The sequence below is a fragment of the Eleutherodactylus coqui genome, chromosome 3 (genome assembly GCF_035609145.1).
Source record: "Eleutherodactylus coqui strain aEleCoq1 chromosome 3, aEleCoq1.hap1, whole genome shotgun sequence".
Lineage (NCBI taxonomy): Eukaryota > Metazoa > Chordata > Amphibia > Anura > Eleutherodactylidae > Eleutherodactylus > Eleutherodactylus coqui.
In genome coordinates this window covers 13,334,413-13,349,976 of record NC_089839.1, presented here as the reverse complement: position 1 = coordinate 13,349,976, position 15,564 = coordinate 13,334,413, and the positions used below count along the sequence as shown (strand labels likewise).

The 15,564-nt window shown below is 49.3% G+C and overlaps 1 protein-coding gene across 1 annotated transcript; it reads right to left on the bottom strand.

The window, feature by feature from the left end:
* Positions 1 to 4,389: 4,389 nt before the first annotated feature.
* Positions 4,390 to 8,649, bottom strand: LOC136620076 (uncharacterized). Its single transcript, XM_066594803.1, has 2 exons — positions 7,808 to 8,649; positions 4,390 to 4,704 (listed from the first exon to the last, which is right to left on the bottom strand). The coding sequence occupies exons 1-2, from the start codon at positions 8,647 to 8,649 to the stop codon at positions 4,686 to 4,688; spliced, it is 861 nt and encodes a 286-aa protein (XP_066450900.1). The 3' UTR covers positions 4,390 to 4,685.
* Between the last annotated feature and the right edge of the window lie 6,915 nt (positions 8,650 to 15,564).

The following is a 15,564-nucleotide window of genomic DNA, read 5'->3' as shown; positions in this document are numbered from 1 at the left end:
CTGGAACCAGCAGAGCTCTCAGACACACAACCTTCCTCCAGAGATGCACTCACTGTTCTGCTGGTGGAGTCACTGTGTACATACATTACTTATCCTGTACTGCTCCTAAGTTACATCCTGTATTATACTCCAGAGCTGCACTCACTATTCTGCTGCTGTAGTCACTGTGTACATACATTACTTATCCTGTACTGATCCTGAGTTACATCCTGTATTATACTCCAGAGCTGCACTCACTATTCTGCTGGTGGAGTCACTGTGTACATACATTACTTATCCTGTACTGACCCTGAGTTACATCCTGTATTATCCGCCAGAGCTGCACTCACTATTCTGCTGGTGGAGTCACTGTGTACATTACTTATCCTGTACTGATCCTCAGTTACATCCTGTATTATACTGCAGAGCTGCACTCTCTATTCTGCTGGTAGAGTCACTGTATACATACATTACTTATCCTGTACTGATCCTGAGTTACATCCTGTATTATACTCCAGAGCTGCACTCACTATTCTGCTGGTGGAGTCACTGTGTACATACATTACTTATCCTGTACTGATCCTCAGTTACATCCTGTATTATACTCCAGAGCTGCACTCACTATTCTGCTGGTGGAGTCACTGTGTACATACATTACTTATCCTGTACTGATCCTGAGTTACATCCTGTATTATACTCCAGAGCTGCACTCACTATTCTGCTGGTGGAGTCACTGTGTACATACATTACTTATCCTGTACTGACCCTGAGTTACATCCTGTATTATACTCCAGAGCTGCACTCACTATTCTGCTGGTGGAGTCACTGTGTACATGCATTACTTATCCCGTACTGATCCTGAGTTACATCCTGTAGATCTTTTTTATTATAAAATTAAAAAACATAACAGCAACAAAACAAACCCGCCTCACGGCTCACAGAGACAATAACCAAATACAAATTGTTAATACTAAATACAAAAGTCCGGCTCTCGGTCAACGAAACTTGTCCTTAAATTATAACGAAACGGTCCTTCTGGTCAGGCTAACATACCGCACACACACTACACACCATCCAAACCATCACAACCTGTAGAATCTGTAACTGAAAAAACATGAAAAAACGGGATACTAAACTAAGGGTTTGGGGGAGCAGACAAAATAAAGCTATATTTAACAATCTAACTCGAGGGATCCAGTCTGACCTAATCCAGACCTGCTTCGGTCCAAATTATAATAAGCTAAGAACAAACCAAAATAAACAGCACATAAATGAGGGGGAAAAAAACACATAATAAATCTTATCAATATAACTGCTTTTTTTTTTTTTTTTTAACTTAAACCATCATTCTTTATAATTTTTTTTTTTTTTTTTTTTTTTTTTAATATATAAATGCACACAAAACTAAAATGAATTCAATTATCCCAACTATTCCTTAGCTAATTCCCCGCCACCACACACCCAGCACTCCACCCATACAGTGCAGCCTGGGGGCCACGCCTGCATCCCAAGTCCGTGCCCAATGTTTCTGTCCAGGACGGGCCAAGCTGCACCGCATTACACGCCTTGCCCGCCGCAGCCTGAGGGCCACGCCCGCACCAACAGTCCGTGCCCAGTGTTCATTGTCCGGGACGTGTCAAGCTACGGCTGAGGCATAAATCCCCCCTCCCCCCAATAAGCCCCCACCCAACCTATCTATAACCCCTAACCCTATATACAAAACAAAACATATAACATATCTTATATTACATACCTACAAACCAACACTACATATTAATACCCGAAAGCCTAAGGTTCAGTTACCTGCAGCCGTACATACTTCATCTTTGACCGAAAACAAAAACTCTACTAGTGGCACACACAGCCCTCCACAAGGACTGGATATGATAAGCCGGGCACCGACCAGGTAGAGAAAAAACTATCCCTATAGTTAATCTGTCCCTACAATGTCCCTACTCCTTCCCTAAAACTTACCCTCAGAGAAACTGTCCCTACCTCTCCCTATTCTGTCCCTACAAAGACCCTAACAATAAGAAGACTGTCCCTAACGAAATACAAACCCTCTCCATAGGAGAGAGGCCTTAGTCGTGCCCAACCTCTCATAATCCAAAGAGCGCACCTTCACCAGGTCACCCAGGATGTTCCTATTCACCTCATCCACGGGGAGGATTTTCTCTTCCGTCGAGACTAGACACTGTGCATTCCAAGTGTGAAACCTGACCACTAGGCTGACTAAGAATAAAGTGCACCGGTCCCTGCCACCAAGGTCCCTGAATGCCCCATAGACCCATTCCGCATACGAGAGGCGTGCCAACCTGGGCCAACCAATGGAGGCTCCCACCCGATTGTATACCTCTGTATTAAAGGGACACTGAAGCAGGAAATGCTCCATGCTTTCCAGCACATTGCTGCACTCCTGGCGGGGACAGCCCCTATCCACCAGCGGCCTGCTCTTCAAGTTGCCCCTTACATACAGTCTCCCGTGGAAACAGCGCCAAGTCAAGTCCCAAAACTTCAAGGGGATCCTGTCAGAATTCAATAAACGTAACCCTCCCTCCAGGTCCCGACTTGGGCAGTCCTTGAGCGCCAGGGGCTTCTGGAAATGGGTCAACAGAACCCTCTTATCGAGGAGTTTCCTCGACAGAGTTCTGATCTCCCACATCCCCAGACCCCACCGACGTATCATCTTCAGAACCACGGTAGCGTAAGCCGGAAGATGCCCGTGCGGCGTGCGAAGATCCTTCACTCGCCCTCCAGTCTCCCATTCCTGGAAGAAAGGCCGAAGCCATCCCCAACAGGAGAATACCCACGGAGGAGCCCTCTCTTGCCAGAGGTTGCCTATATTGATCTTAACAAAGGTGTTTACGAGAAACACCACGGGGTTGACCATAGATAACCCCCCTAATCTCCTCGTGCGGTATGTGACATCTCTCCTAATTAGGTTCAACCTGTTCCCCCACAACATTAGGAAGAACAGGTTGTAGACCCGGGTCCAGAGAGGCTCTGGCAAAATGCATACGCTGCCCAGGTAGATGAATAAAGGGAGCAGGTATGTTTTGATCAGGTTAACCCTTTCCCGAAGGGTCAAAGACCAACCCTTCCACTGGGCCACCTTCTGAGTGGCACCATCGAGCCTGACCACCCAATTTTGCATGGGGTAATCTCCCCGGCCAAATTTGATGCCGAGAACTTTAGCCGAGTCCTGGGGCACTGGAAGGGTGTCCGGGAGACCAAATGTAGGATCTCCCCTTCCTAACCAGAGACTTTCGCACTTATCCCAGTTGATGCCGGACCCGGATGCTTCCGAGTAGCGATCCACCTCTGACATCACGTACTCTGCCTCCCCCCTCGAGGACACAAAGACGGTGACGTCATCAGCGTACGCTGCCACCCTGAGGGTGGCTTCCGGCACCGTCCGATCCATCCCGACCCCCGCCATAGGCCCACCATCAATCCTCCTAAGGAAGGGATCAATGGCAAACACGTACAGCAAGGGGCTCAGAGGACAACCCTGACGGACGCCAGACCCAACCTCAAATGGGTGACCGACCCAACCGTTCACTAGCGGGAAAGTCTCAGCCCCCGCGTACAATGTCCTGAGCCAATTGACAAACCCCACTGGCAGGCCATATCTCAGAAGAACAGACCAGAGGTACTCGTGATTAACCCGATCAAACGCTTTGGCCTGATCCAAGGACAGCAGGTACCCCTCCCAGTGACCAGCCCTACCCTGCTCCACTGCCTCCCTGACACCTAGAACAGCACTAAAGGTGCTACGGCCTGGAACAGAGCAATGCTGGGCGCCCGAGAGGAGCCGGGGTGCAAACTTGACCAGCCGATTAAACAGCACTTTTGCCAGAACCTTCCTGTCCGTATTGAGAAGCGCTATGGGACGCCAGTTCTCAATACGGCTCGAGTCTTTACCCTTTGACAGAAGGATCAAAGCCGACCTCCTCATTGACTTTGGGAGAGTGTCCGAGGAAAGACACTCATTGAAAACCTCAGTCAAGAGGGGACTCAAGAGGTCCTTAAAGGTTTTATAATACTCGGATGTTAAGCCATCCGGTCCTGGCGATTTTTTGAGCGCAAGCCCATCAATCGCCAGTTTAACTTCCTCTATGTTGATCTCCTCTGTCAAAACATTAAGGGAGATGTCATCCCCTGGCTCAGGAACAGCTTCAGCCAGGAAAGCCGACATCACATCTCGATCTAGATCCCTCTTTCTCAAAAGGTGCGAGTAGAAGGATCTGATGACTTCCAGAATCCCTGATCTGGACCTGTTCAGAGATCCCGTACCGTCGATCAGTCCAGTGACAACTTTACGATTCACTGACATCTTGCAGTTTCTGTAAGGGTCGGGCGAGTGGTACTTCCCGAAGTCCCTCTCAAAAACCAAAGATGCATGCCTATTATACTGACACCCTTTGAGCAAAGACTTCACTCTGGAGATCTCCTCGCGGCTACCTCCAGTCGAGACGAGATGTTCGAGTTTCCTCCTCAGGCCCTGATAAAGACGGTACTTACTCAGGCTCCTGAGGCTAGAGAGCTGGCGGAAGAACCTTGCCGCCCTGATCTTGAGCATCTCCCACCACTCTGACTTACTGCTACAAAGATCCAGTAATGGTACCTGGCTCTGCAGAAAATCCTCAAAGGACTGTCTTATCTCTGCTTCCTCCAGGAGTGATGAATTCAGCCTCCATAAGCCTCTACCCATCCGGGGGGTCTCTGCAACATTCAGGGAAAACAAAATCAGACAGTGGTCGGAGAATTCAACCTCAACAGCAGAAACTGGTGAAGAGATGGCTTCCTCCTTCAAATAAAACCTATCTATTCTAGACCTGCACTCGCCTCTATAATAGGTGAAACCCGCGTGGCCTGGGGTGTGCCGGATGTGGACATCCACCAGGCGAGCTTCGCTAGCTATGCTATTAAGCGCGACGCTATCATAAGTCAGCTTGCCTAGGGAGCCTCCCCTGTCACGGGTCCTCGTGACTGCGTTAAAGTCACCCCCAAAGATCACCTGCCGACTGGTAAAAAGGTACGGCTTGATCCTCATAAAGAGATCCTTGCGGTCCCGCTTGGTTTGGGGACCGTAGATGTTGATTAGCCGAAGCTCTTGTCCCTTCATGAGAACATCCAGGATCAGGCACCTCCCTATTTCTAACTCAATAACCCGTCGGCATTCAACCGCTGCGGTAAAAAGAACCGCCACTCCGCTATATGGCTCGGCCGCAAGAGACCAGTAGGATGGTCCGGACCTCCACTCCCTCTTTGCTTTATGTATAGCTGCTAAATTTGGCAGCCTGGTCTCTTGCAAAAACAAAATGTCGGCTTCAACACGGCCGAGAAAATCAAAGGCCGCAAATCTCGCCATATCTGACTTAATGCTGGCAACGTTAATTGATGCCAGAGTCAACGGAGCGGGTGCCGCCATCTTTGATGATTGAGTTAAATGGCTTTCTTCTTCCCACCCCTTTTCACTTCAGGGTCTGAGGAAGACCCCTTGCCACGTTTTTTTGATACCGAAAGGTCCATGGCAAGGGGCTCCTCAACCTCGTCGTCCTTGTCACCGGGCCCCGGGCCAGCCCTCCCCTTGGAGGTTACTGTACGCTCACAAGAGGAAGACTCGGCGCCCCCTGTAGGCCGCACACTTGCTCCCGGATCCTCACCCTCCACCTCCTCCTCTGAAGAGGAGAGAGCTTGGAACCTGTTGGAGAGCTCAACAAGAGGCGAGTTTGGTTTACCTTCCTGCACCTGGGCCAGTATAGGGGAAGTTCTTCTTTCCCGCATTTTTTTCTTTTTTTCCCCGGTGCCCTGCTTTCGCTTTTTCTGTCGCCACTCCTTGCCATCCTCATCCACACTTTCATAGCGGGAGGAATCTGAAGAAGTGGCAGCCTCCTCCCTCTGGATCCTTCTGACCTCCTCATCCAACTCGCCCTCCCCTGGAGCCTCAGCCACACGAGTCGCATCCAGAACAGGTGCCAGCATTGACCCACCTGCCACCTGGGTCTCCACCAGTTCTCTGTTCTTTCTGCGCTTCTCTTGGCGCCTTAGTGCAGCAGCCCCAACATGTTTGTTCTTCACAGGCTCCTGGACTCCTCCGCCTCTGCTGGTCCCTTCCCCTGCAGAGGCAACCTCATGGCTCTCCTCCGTTGGGGCCATGACCGCATTGGCGAAAGAGCGTGGACAGCGGCTGAATGGGTGACCGAGGTCACCACGCAGGTGACACCTAATCTCCGCACAAGATGCCGCAAGATGACCTACCTCGCCACACAGAGCGCACTTGATGACATTACAGGCGGCACTCAAATGTGTGGGGTCGCCGCACTTGTGACAGAGCTTCGGTTGCCCCTGGTAGAAGGCCAGAATGCGATCCCTACCGAGGAAAGCCGCGGATGGTATGTGGGCCACCGAGTTCCCTGAACGCTTTAGTTTTACCATGAATGTCCAGGCTCCGGACCAGATGCCGTGCTCATCTCTGTTTTTTTGCGGCATATCCACTACCTCACCGTAGCGACTGAGCCAAGTCATGATGTCATAACAAGAGAGTGACTCATTACGGGTCAGAACAGTCACTCTCTTCACTCCAGTCTGGCGGGTTACCACTTGCGCAGCAAAACCCCGCCAGCCGGGCTCGTCCTTCATCAGCTCATAGTTCCCCCAGAAGAGCTCAAGGCCCTCTGGGCGAGCAAAGCTGATGTCGAACTCAGACGAGCCGTAGGGGTGGATAAGGGCATAGATGTCCTGCGCCCTAAAACCCATCCTCAGCAGAAGCTCAACCACTTTGCCCCTCGATGGGCATGCATCACTGCCTCTCCACTGAAGACGAGCCACGTTCCTACGGCCAATGTCCTGCCCGGTTGTCGGCAGGGACCATACGGTCTCCCCCCTTTGCTCTCGGAAGGCTCCAAGTCCATGTCTCTCTACCCAAAGAGACAAGTCCACAACTCTACCTCCTACAGTCATTGAGCTCTCCCCTCTCCTCAAAGCCTCCAGGAGACGCCGCTGTAAGACACCGTCCCCGGAGCCCGAAGACAAGGAGGACGCCTCTCCCCTCCCCCCAGCGGCGACACTGGCATAACTTCTGCCAGATGTTGTCGCCGCTGGAGGGCCAACTGGATCCTGTCCCACCCCCCGACCATCTACTGAAACTGTACCTGCTTGATCAGCAGGCAATGAACCTGGGGGTTTGGGGACATTTGGAGGTACAGAAACAACAGCAGCAGTAGCGGGGGTAACAGGGCTACTCACATTCACACCCTTCTCCTGACCAGGACCTGTCTTCTGTTTAGTTAATTTTTCCCCAGAGGGCAAGTCCCCAACCTCAGCAGCCGACAGAGGCTGCAAAACCGTATTCGCTGTGCGCAATTTAGATGGATTTTTTGTTGTTAAAGCTCCGCCCACACCAGCGACTCTGGGATCTACAGCGGGACATACGGGATGGGTGGGAGGATTGGCCGACCCGACCACCACCCACTGCGGCCCCTCTGCCCCCGACAGGCACTTCAGGGACACAGGGGGGACAGCCAAGCCGCCATCTTTACTTATGCCACCTGGCGCTAAATCGCCTCCCCCTCCCACTGGGTTGCGACTAACAGCGTCAGTGCCTCCGGTCTGGCCACGACCCTTCATTTTAACCTTTTCTGCCTCCTTAACTCCTCCAGTCCCACTACTGGCACAAGCGGGCTTGGAGTTTTGGGTCGCATTAACCCTCTCTTCCCTGGTCCCCTGCACCGGACTCACAACAGAGGCCGGGTCTAGGAGCCCAGGGCTAGCCCCCTGTCCTGACTTTGCAATCAGGCCAGGGTGCTTGGTTACGTAAACGAACCTCTCCTGGATGTAAGCTTGATTCTTCTTTTTCTTTGCCTTTTTTCCCCCCGCTGCTGTTTCCGGTGGTAGTTCATCCCCAAAGTGCATAGCCTGCATCCTTGCAGGGGACTCCTGCAGCATGATCTGCTGCAACAACAGCGCCCCCTGTCCGCTGCTGCTGCTCCCGTACTCACTGCCATCCGAGTCATCTGATGATGAGGGCAGGCCGATCTGCTCCGCAGGGATGCTGGTGCCCGTTCCTGGTTGCAGCGAGGACTGCTGCTCAGCAGAGCATGCCGCCCGCCCCTCCAGAGCTTCCGATTCTTCTGTGCTGCTGGGTTGGTATTTACGTGCAGTTTTTCTGCTGCCAGGGCTCCTGGCTGCCATCTGGGAGAACCGCCTGTCATTTAGCAACTTTTCCCTGAAGGGACCGCTGGTCTCCAGGATCCTCTCCCTTTCCTCCTCATACATTTCAATAGCCTCCTCACAGATTTTAATTTTCTGGCTTATTGCGACCTTTTTACCACGGGAGGCTCGCTCCATGTCACAGCGGGCTGCTTGTAGCTCTCTGCGCTGTTTCACCAGCTCTTTCCCAGCCTCTTCATAATCCCGCATATGTGTGGCGATGCGGGATGCCAGCTCCTCCACAGACTCTCCCTTTTGGCGTTCACCCCAACTGATAGGCTGTTTTTTAGCACTGACCTGCTTTTCTTTAGCTTGGGATCTTGTCCTCCTGGACTCTGTATCCAACCGGGGAGTCGGGGTAACATTGCTGCTGCCCCGACTAGCTCGCCTTCCCTCCTGGGATTCAACCCTCCCTCCCCCCGACCGAAGCCGGAGGGAGGAGGCCAGGGGCTCCATTGTTGCTGGAAGCCCCAGAAACAGCACGCCTTGCTGGGCCAAAACTCTGGAGCTGTGCCTTAGACGACCACACCCTCTGGATCTCAGCAGAGCTCACCAGCACACACCCTTCTCCAGAGATGCACTCGCTATTCTGCTGGTGGAGTCACTGTGTACATACATTACTTATCCTGTACTGATCCTCAGTTACATCCTGTATTATACTCCAGAGCTGCACTCACTATTCTGCTGGTGGAGTCACTGTGTACATACATTACTTATCCTGTACTGATCCTGAGTTACATCCTGTATTATACTCCAGAGCTGCACTCACTATTCTGCTGGTGGAGTCACTGTGTACATACATTACTTATCCCGTACTGATCCTGAGTTACATCCTGTATTATACTCCAGAGCTGCACTTACTATTCTGCTGGTGGAGTCACTGTGTACATACATTACTTATCCCGTACTGATCCTGAGTTACATCCTGTATTATACTGCAGAGCTGCAATCACTATTCTGCTGGTGGAGTCACTGTGTACATACATTACTTATCCTGTAATGACCCTGAGTTACATCCTGTATTATAGCGTCACTTTTTGCTTGTCGTTCCTCTCCTGCAGGCATAACAGTTATCAGTTCATTCACTAATCATTCGGTCTGAATACCGATCGTTCAGTCATTCTCTTTCACTAAGGCTACCTACACATGGGTGAGCGTGATATTCAGTTCACCAACCTGCGTTTTCACGGTGATGCAAGGCGTTTTTTGGCAAAATTGCCTCCCATCAGCTCAGTAAACCAGTGGTCCTCCGGCACGGCTTTTAGCCACGTTGGAGGATCTGCAAGTGCTTCCCATTGTTTTCAGTGGGAACCGTCGCACTCTATAACTGCTATCAAAAGAATGGGGCTCGTATCCGTATGAGATTTGTGCGCCTCGCAATGCATTAGCTTCTTATACAGCGGATGTGAACGAGCCAACAATGTATCAGTATAAACAGGCTGCGGTGAACTCCGGCATCGTCAGCTCATTCCAACGATAAGTCGGCTCGTCTAAACGGAATGCAGAAACTGAACGATGAATGAGCAGCAGACAAGTTCTCGTTGGCCGTTCAGTTGGGGCAGCGTTCACACGGAGCGATGCTTCTGACTCCTGCTGATGAGGGAATCTGAACGATTTGCTGGCTCTTGTAAAAAGGGCTTAAGGATTGACAAGAGGCAAGTTCCCCCTCCCCCTCCTCACCCAAAGATAGGGCCGATCTCCAGAATGGGACTCCCGTCTCCTGCTCTGTATGAGGGTTGCTTCTCCCCCATAGTGACGTCACTTTGAATGGAGCACGGGTTGAGCATGTGCGGTCGGCGCTCCATTCATCTCAATAGGGCTGACAGAAGTACCCGAGCGCGCCCACCCAGCTATCTCTGCATTGAAAGTGAATGAAGTGCTAGTGCAACCAGAGCTTCATTCAGTCTCCTTTGCACCACCGGGGTTGCAGTAACCCTTTAGTGAGGAGGACGGGGGACATGGGACTCCATGCCAGGATAGGGCATAACGTTCAGCAAGTTATGCCCTATCCTATGGATATCCTATGGATAGGGGAGAGCTCGTAATTGCGGTACAACCCCTTTAAGGGCCGTTTTACATGGAATGATCATTCAGATTCTCGCTGGATCATGGGAATCTGAATGATAATTGTTCAATGTAGAAGGTGCCGGCGACCGAGCAACAAACGATAATTCATTTGCCTATCTTCAGCTTTGGCAGGCGTATAACTCAAACGGCGATCGGCCCGCGTTCACATCATGTTACGCAGCGTTCACGCAGCGTTCGTTAACATGGTGTGTGACTCCGCTTGGGGGTTCCATGACAGAAGCAGAAAACTGCGCTGTGACGGAATCCCTGAACGGAAACAAATAGAGCCGGTCACTGCTATTGGGCATTGGACGCCTCTTTGGCGTCTGTTTTACATGGTTTCCATTTGTTTCCGTTTTATTTGACTGCGCTATTCTGTCCTCCGAGTATAATGGAAACAAATGGAAACCATATAAAACGGACACCAAAGAGGCGTCTAATGCACAATAGAAGTGACCGGCTCTATTTATTCCTGTTCAGGGATTCCGTCACACGCCTGGTCACACTGGCTTCTGCCACTTGTGAGCGGATGGGACTGCTGGACATCTTCTAATTTTGTAGAGAAGTAAGCATGATGTGTTCTCATCTGCTGCACGGAGTTTACTTGGCCGACCGCTACGGCTACGTCTCCAATGTTGCCCATTTCTTTGTGCTTCTTCAAAAGATCTTGAAAAGAACGTCTTAAAACTCCAGTCTGCTGGGAAATCTTTGCCTGGGAGAGACCTTGCTGATGCAGTACCTCCGTCTTGCCATGGTGTATGATTTGTGAAATGTAGCTGTCTTCCACAACCTCACCTTTGTAGCAGATTTTGGCTAGTTCTCAGTTTTAAGCCTCCTACACAGCTGTTTGTGTTTCAGTTAAGGACTGTATTACAGCCTAGATATGCAAATAATGATCATTATCACCTGTTTGGCATAACTGGGTGATCATACAGCTGACTCTAATCCTACAAAGTCCCTGACTGTGTGTAAGTGTCCCAAGATGAACTGATGTCATTGTGAAGGTAAAGGGCCTCACACCAAATACTGATGGGGTTGCATTTCTGTATTGTACAGTCACTTTGCATTTTGTTAATTGACAAAAATAAACTATTAACCCTTTTATTTCTGGAAGTGTTCTTATTTTGTAGCACCTTTCTCAGCTGCCTAAATCTTTTGCACAGCACTGTTTATTCACACTGTATTAGGACTTGGGTGGTGATGGATACACTTAGAACAGTCTTTTCTTAAATTGCAGTAGTTGCAGGATATGCCCTGTAGAGGTCACTATTATAACAGATATCAATTTAGAAGGTCAGCCACTGGCAAGATTCTTGCGCCATATTTTACAATGAGCACTTAGGGCTGCACATTATAGAAAAGACTGAAGAACGATAGTGCTGATTATAACTTCTACTGAAAGGCCACTTTATTAGAGACCCCAATCTAGTAGCATTTTGGACGTTATTTAGCCTTCAGAACCGCAGCAGTCCATCGTGGTGTAGATTCCACTCGGTGATGACATCATTCTGCAGGAATATCGGCCCCTGCGAACAGGAAGCTTCTTGTAGTTGCTGCAGATTAGATGGCGGTGCTGACATGTTCTGACCGGCTGACAGGAAGGGGTCAGCGATTCATGCTGCTTGCGCCAAATTCTGACCTCCCATCAGCAACAGAAACCTGGACCCATCCGACCAGGAGATGTTTTTCCGCTGCTCGGTGATACAAGTTTTGCGCTCTTTTGCCCGCTGGAGTCTCATCTTTCTGTTTCTGTTAGACACAATGGCGCTGGAACCGGTCGCCTGCTGTTATAGCCATCCGTGTGGGATTGTATTTTATGGGAAGATTTGCTGTTTCTATTAGTATCATTTTGAGGTACACGTGATTTGTGGATTATTTTTTATTGCATTTTTTGGGAGTTGAATACAAGAAAAATAGCAATTCCGCGGTTACTTTTTAAAATGATTTTTACAGCGTTCGCCGCGCACAATGAAAAAAAACAATTGGGTACTTTTATCCATTTAAAAAAGGGGTTTTGTGGAAAAAAATATGATTTTTTTTTAATGGAATTTTTCTTTAAATTAAACCTTATTGAACCTTTAGTCCCTTAAGAGGACTTGAAGATGTGATTGTTTAATCCTTAGGATAGTACACTGCATTACTTATGTAGTGCATTGTACAACGCCTATGACATCAACCTATTAGACTCGGAGGCGGGCTCTGATCAGTTGAGTTATAGCCATGCAAACCCATTGGTACTCTCATTGGTACTGTGGGGTGCCGATTGGTATCAGGAGGAGCCCGCAGCCCATCTACTTAGTTCTTGCAGTTACTATTGATTATGGCATGTAATGGGTTAAACTGATAGGCTGGCAGTAAAGGCCCATTTAAGCCTGGTTTAGACACAACGATTATCGCTCAAAAGATGTCTTTTCAGCGATAATCGTTGTGTGCATTTACAGCGCAAGGTGATCGATCAAATGTTGAGCGATCACTTTACGCTGCGAGCGGGGGGAATGCAGAAGACAAGCGGGGCCGCTTCTCTTCTGCATCCAGCTGTTCTCTGCCCAGAGTGCCCAGCTGGTATACAGCTGAGCGCTCCGAGCAGGGTAGGCAGAACACAGCTAGACCGCTGTGTTCTTCATACCATGGCTGTTCACGGAGCACTCAGCTGGTATAGAGCTGTCCGCTCCTTGCGGAGTATGAAGAACACAGCTGGACCGCACTGTTCTTCATACCCCGGCTGTGTTCACGGAGCTGGATATAGCTGAAACAATAGTATCATCTGTATCCCGCTGTGAACTCCTGATAAGGCTCATCGTTCTCTTTCAGCATGCTGAAAGACAACGATCAGCGACGGCTTAACGAAAACTGCAGGATGTCAGGGCAGCTACACACAACGATTATCGCTCAAAAGACGGCTTTGAGCGATTTTTGAGCGAAAATCGCTGTGTCTAAATCAGCCTTTACACGGAAAGATGATTATTCAAAATTCGTTCAAAAGATAACTTGAACGGCAGTTTTGAGCGATCATTTTCATAAACTACTACCGGTAAGTAGTCACTCAGCTACTTAGTAGCTTATTAGCATGCAAATGAAGCCTTTCGCTGAATGCAGATAACAGCTGGGGGTCTGTTTTCTGCATTCAGCTTTGTTGTTCTCCAGCGGGACTGCAGCTGAAAGAATACTATCAGCGCTATCCTGCTGAGAACTCAGCGTGCGGTCCTGATAAGACACATCGCTGACTGTCAGCAATGAACGAATAGTGTACAATGGGCGCGCGTGTAGACGCAGTTATTATGGCTCAAAAGATGGCTTGTGTCTAATCGTTGTTTCTAAATGGGCCTTTAGAGCAGTAGCCTGGCTGTCAGTAGTCCACCAAGCCACCGCCTTTAAACAAAAGATGTATGCGCAGATTTAAATCCTATTAGTAATAGAAGAAGACGTGACAGCATTCAAGGTGCAACATTTAAAAAGTCTTTACTCGTCCAATGACAGAACAGCAGCAACGTTTCCCCTCAAAAGGTCATACAGATACATACAAGTGATACAGAGTAGCATCAGCCATATAGGCCCTCCCAGATTAACGAGCCAACACACTCACATCATCACTGATCGGCCTTCATCACAGCGTCAGACCCATCATGGCCCATTCAAATCATTCAACATCAAGGCAATTTAACTGCGCAGCCGCGGGAACATAGTCTCAAATCCCGCGAGATAATGATCGAAGAACGCCATCTATGAGCGTCATGTATCATATAATAGAAAGTATATTCGCCCAAGCGACAAGTAGAGTCGCATGCAACCATTAGTCAATCCACACAATATGGGTCATCAGAGATAAGTCATCCAAATGAAAGCAGATGTATAATAGAAAGGGAAAATACCCCAACGGATTGGATGGCGCCATGATGGTGTGATGAAGGCCGATCAGTGATGATGTAAGTGTGTTGGCTCGTAACCTTGGGAGGGGCCTATATGGCTGATGTTACTCTGTATCACCATTTATATGAGACACTTGTATGTATCTGTATGCTTTGATGAAGACCTTTTGGTGGAAGCGTTGTCGCTCTTCGGTCATTAGAGGAATAAAGACATTTTGAGTTTTGCACCTTGAATGCCGTCACGTCTTCTCCTATGACTTTAGACTGGATCCATGGATTCCGGCTCCGGGTGATTACGCGTGAATCGCCCCACTTTTGATAGCGCTGCTGGATCCGTATCTATTTCTATTAGCGCCTATTAGTGACTGCTGTAAATAGGCGTGTTGGCGGTCACTAAGGGGTTAAGACATGTGGCTCCTAATGGCGATACAATGGCCGCCTGCGACAGCTGATTAAATCCACATATCTTCAAACGCGTAGAGAGCGAATAGCTGATACAGTGTTTTAGTAGCGATAAAATCGTGAAATATTAGCATATGACGAGCGGCTCTCCTATTTAAAAGGAGATTAACTCCCCGATGAATCGCTGCCACGTTAACTATAGCTTTAATTAAGCATGTAATTAGGCGCTTGCCGAGCGGCGCTCAGTAGAACCTCGTGCGCAGCGCTCCACAAGACATTAAAGTGCGCCAGGGCATGGGGATGAATGTGAGCTTATTAACATGGAGGCGGATGCGTGACCGATCAGCGCCATTCTGCCCCTCGCCGCAGATCTGATTAAACGTAATAAAGCGAAAGCAGCAGCGATCACAAATAACATCCTGGGAGCTCGCCGCTGCGTAAAAATCCTTCACGTGTCCTCTGGTCAACCATTACTGGGAAGGATGGGTAGGACCCAATATGGCTGCCACTAGAGCCACCTTACAGGGATTGTCCAGGAGTAGAAAAACATGGCGGCTCTCTCTCAAAAATAGCACCACTCCTGTCCGTAGGTTGTGTCTGGTATTGCGGCTCTATTGAAGTGAATTGGAGGCGAGCTGCAGTACCAGACACAACCTATGGACAAGGGTGGTGCTGTGTTTGGAATAAAGCAGTCATATTTCTCTAACCATGGACAATTCCTTTAAGGGTACATGATGGGTTCTGCTGCAGAACATTCCATACAGAGTTGCATGTAAGACGTTCGCGAAGCCTTCTATTACACTTCCGACTCTGGCCACGATGATGATGACAGTGGATCAGCCGAGTGGCGGCATTCTGGGCTGTGAATCCCCACCAAACAACGATTGATGACTTATTCTAAGGATAGGTTGTCAATAGTAAATGTCTGGAATACCTCTTTAACCCTTTCCAATCCACTGTCTGACGTCTAAAGACATTCTGATTGAAGGCTGTACAGCTCCGATGTCGGAAGACGTCCGGCAGGGTATTCTTACTG

Bases quoted from the DNA above. Each gene is read 5' to 3' on its own strand.
- LOC136620076 (XM_066594803.1), bottom strand. From the start codon at position 8,649: ATGGAGCCCCTGGCCTCCTCCCTCCGGCTTCGGTCGGGGGGAGGGAGG.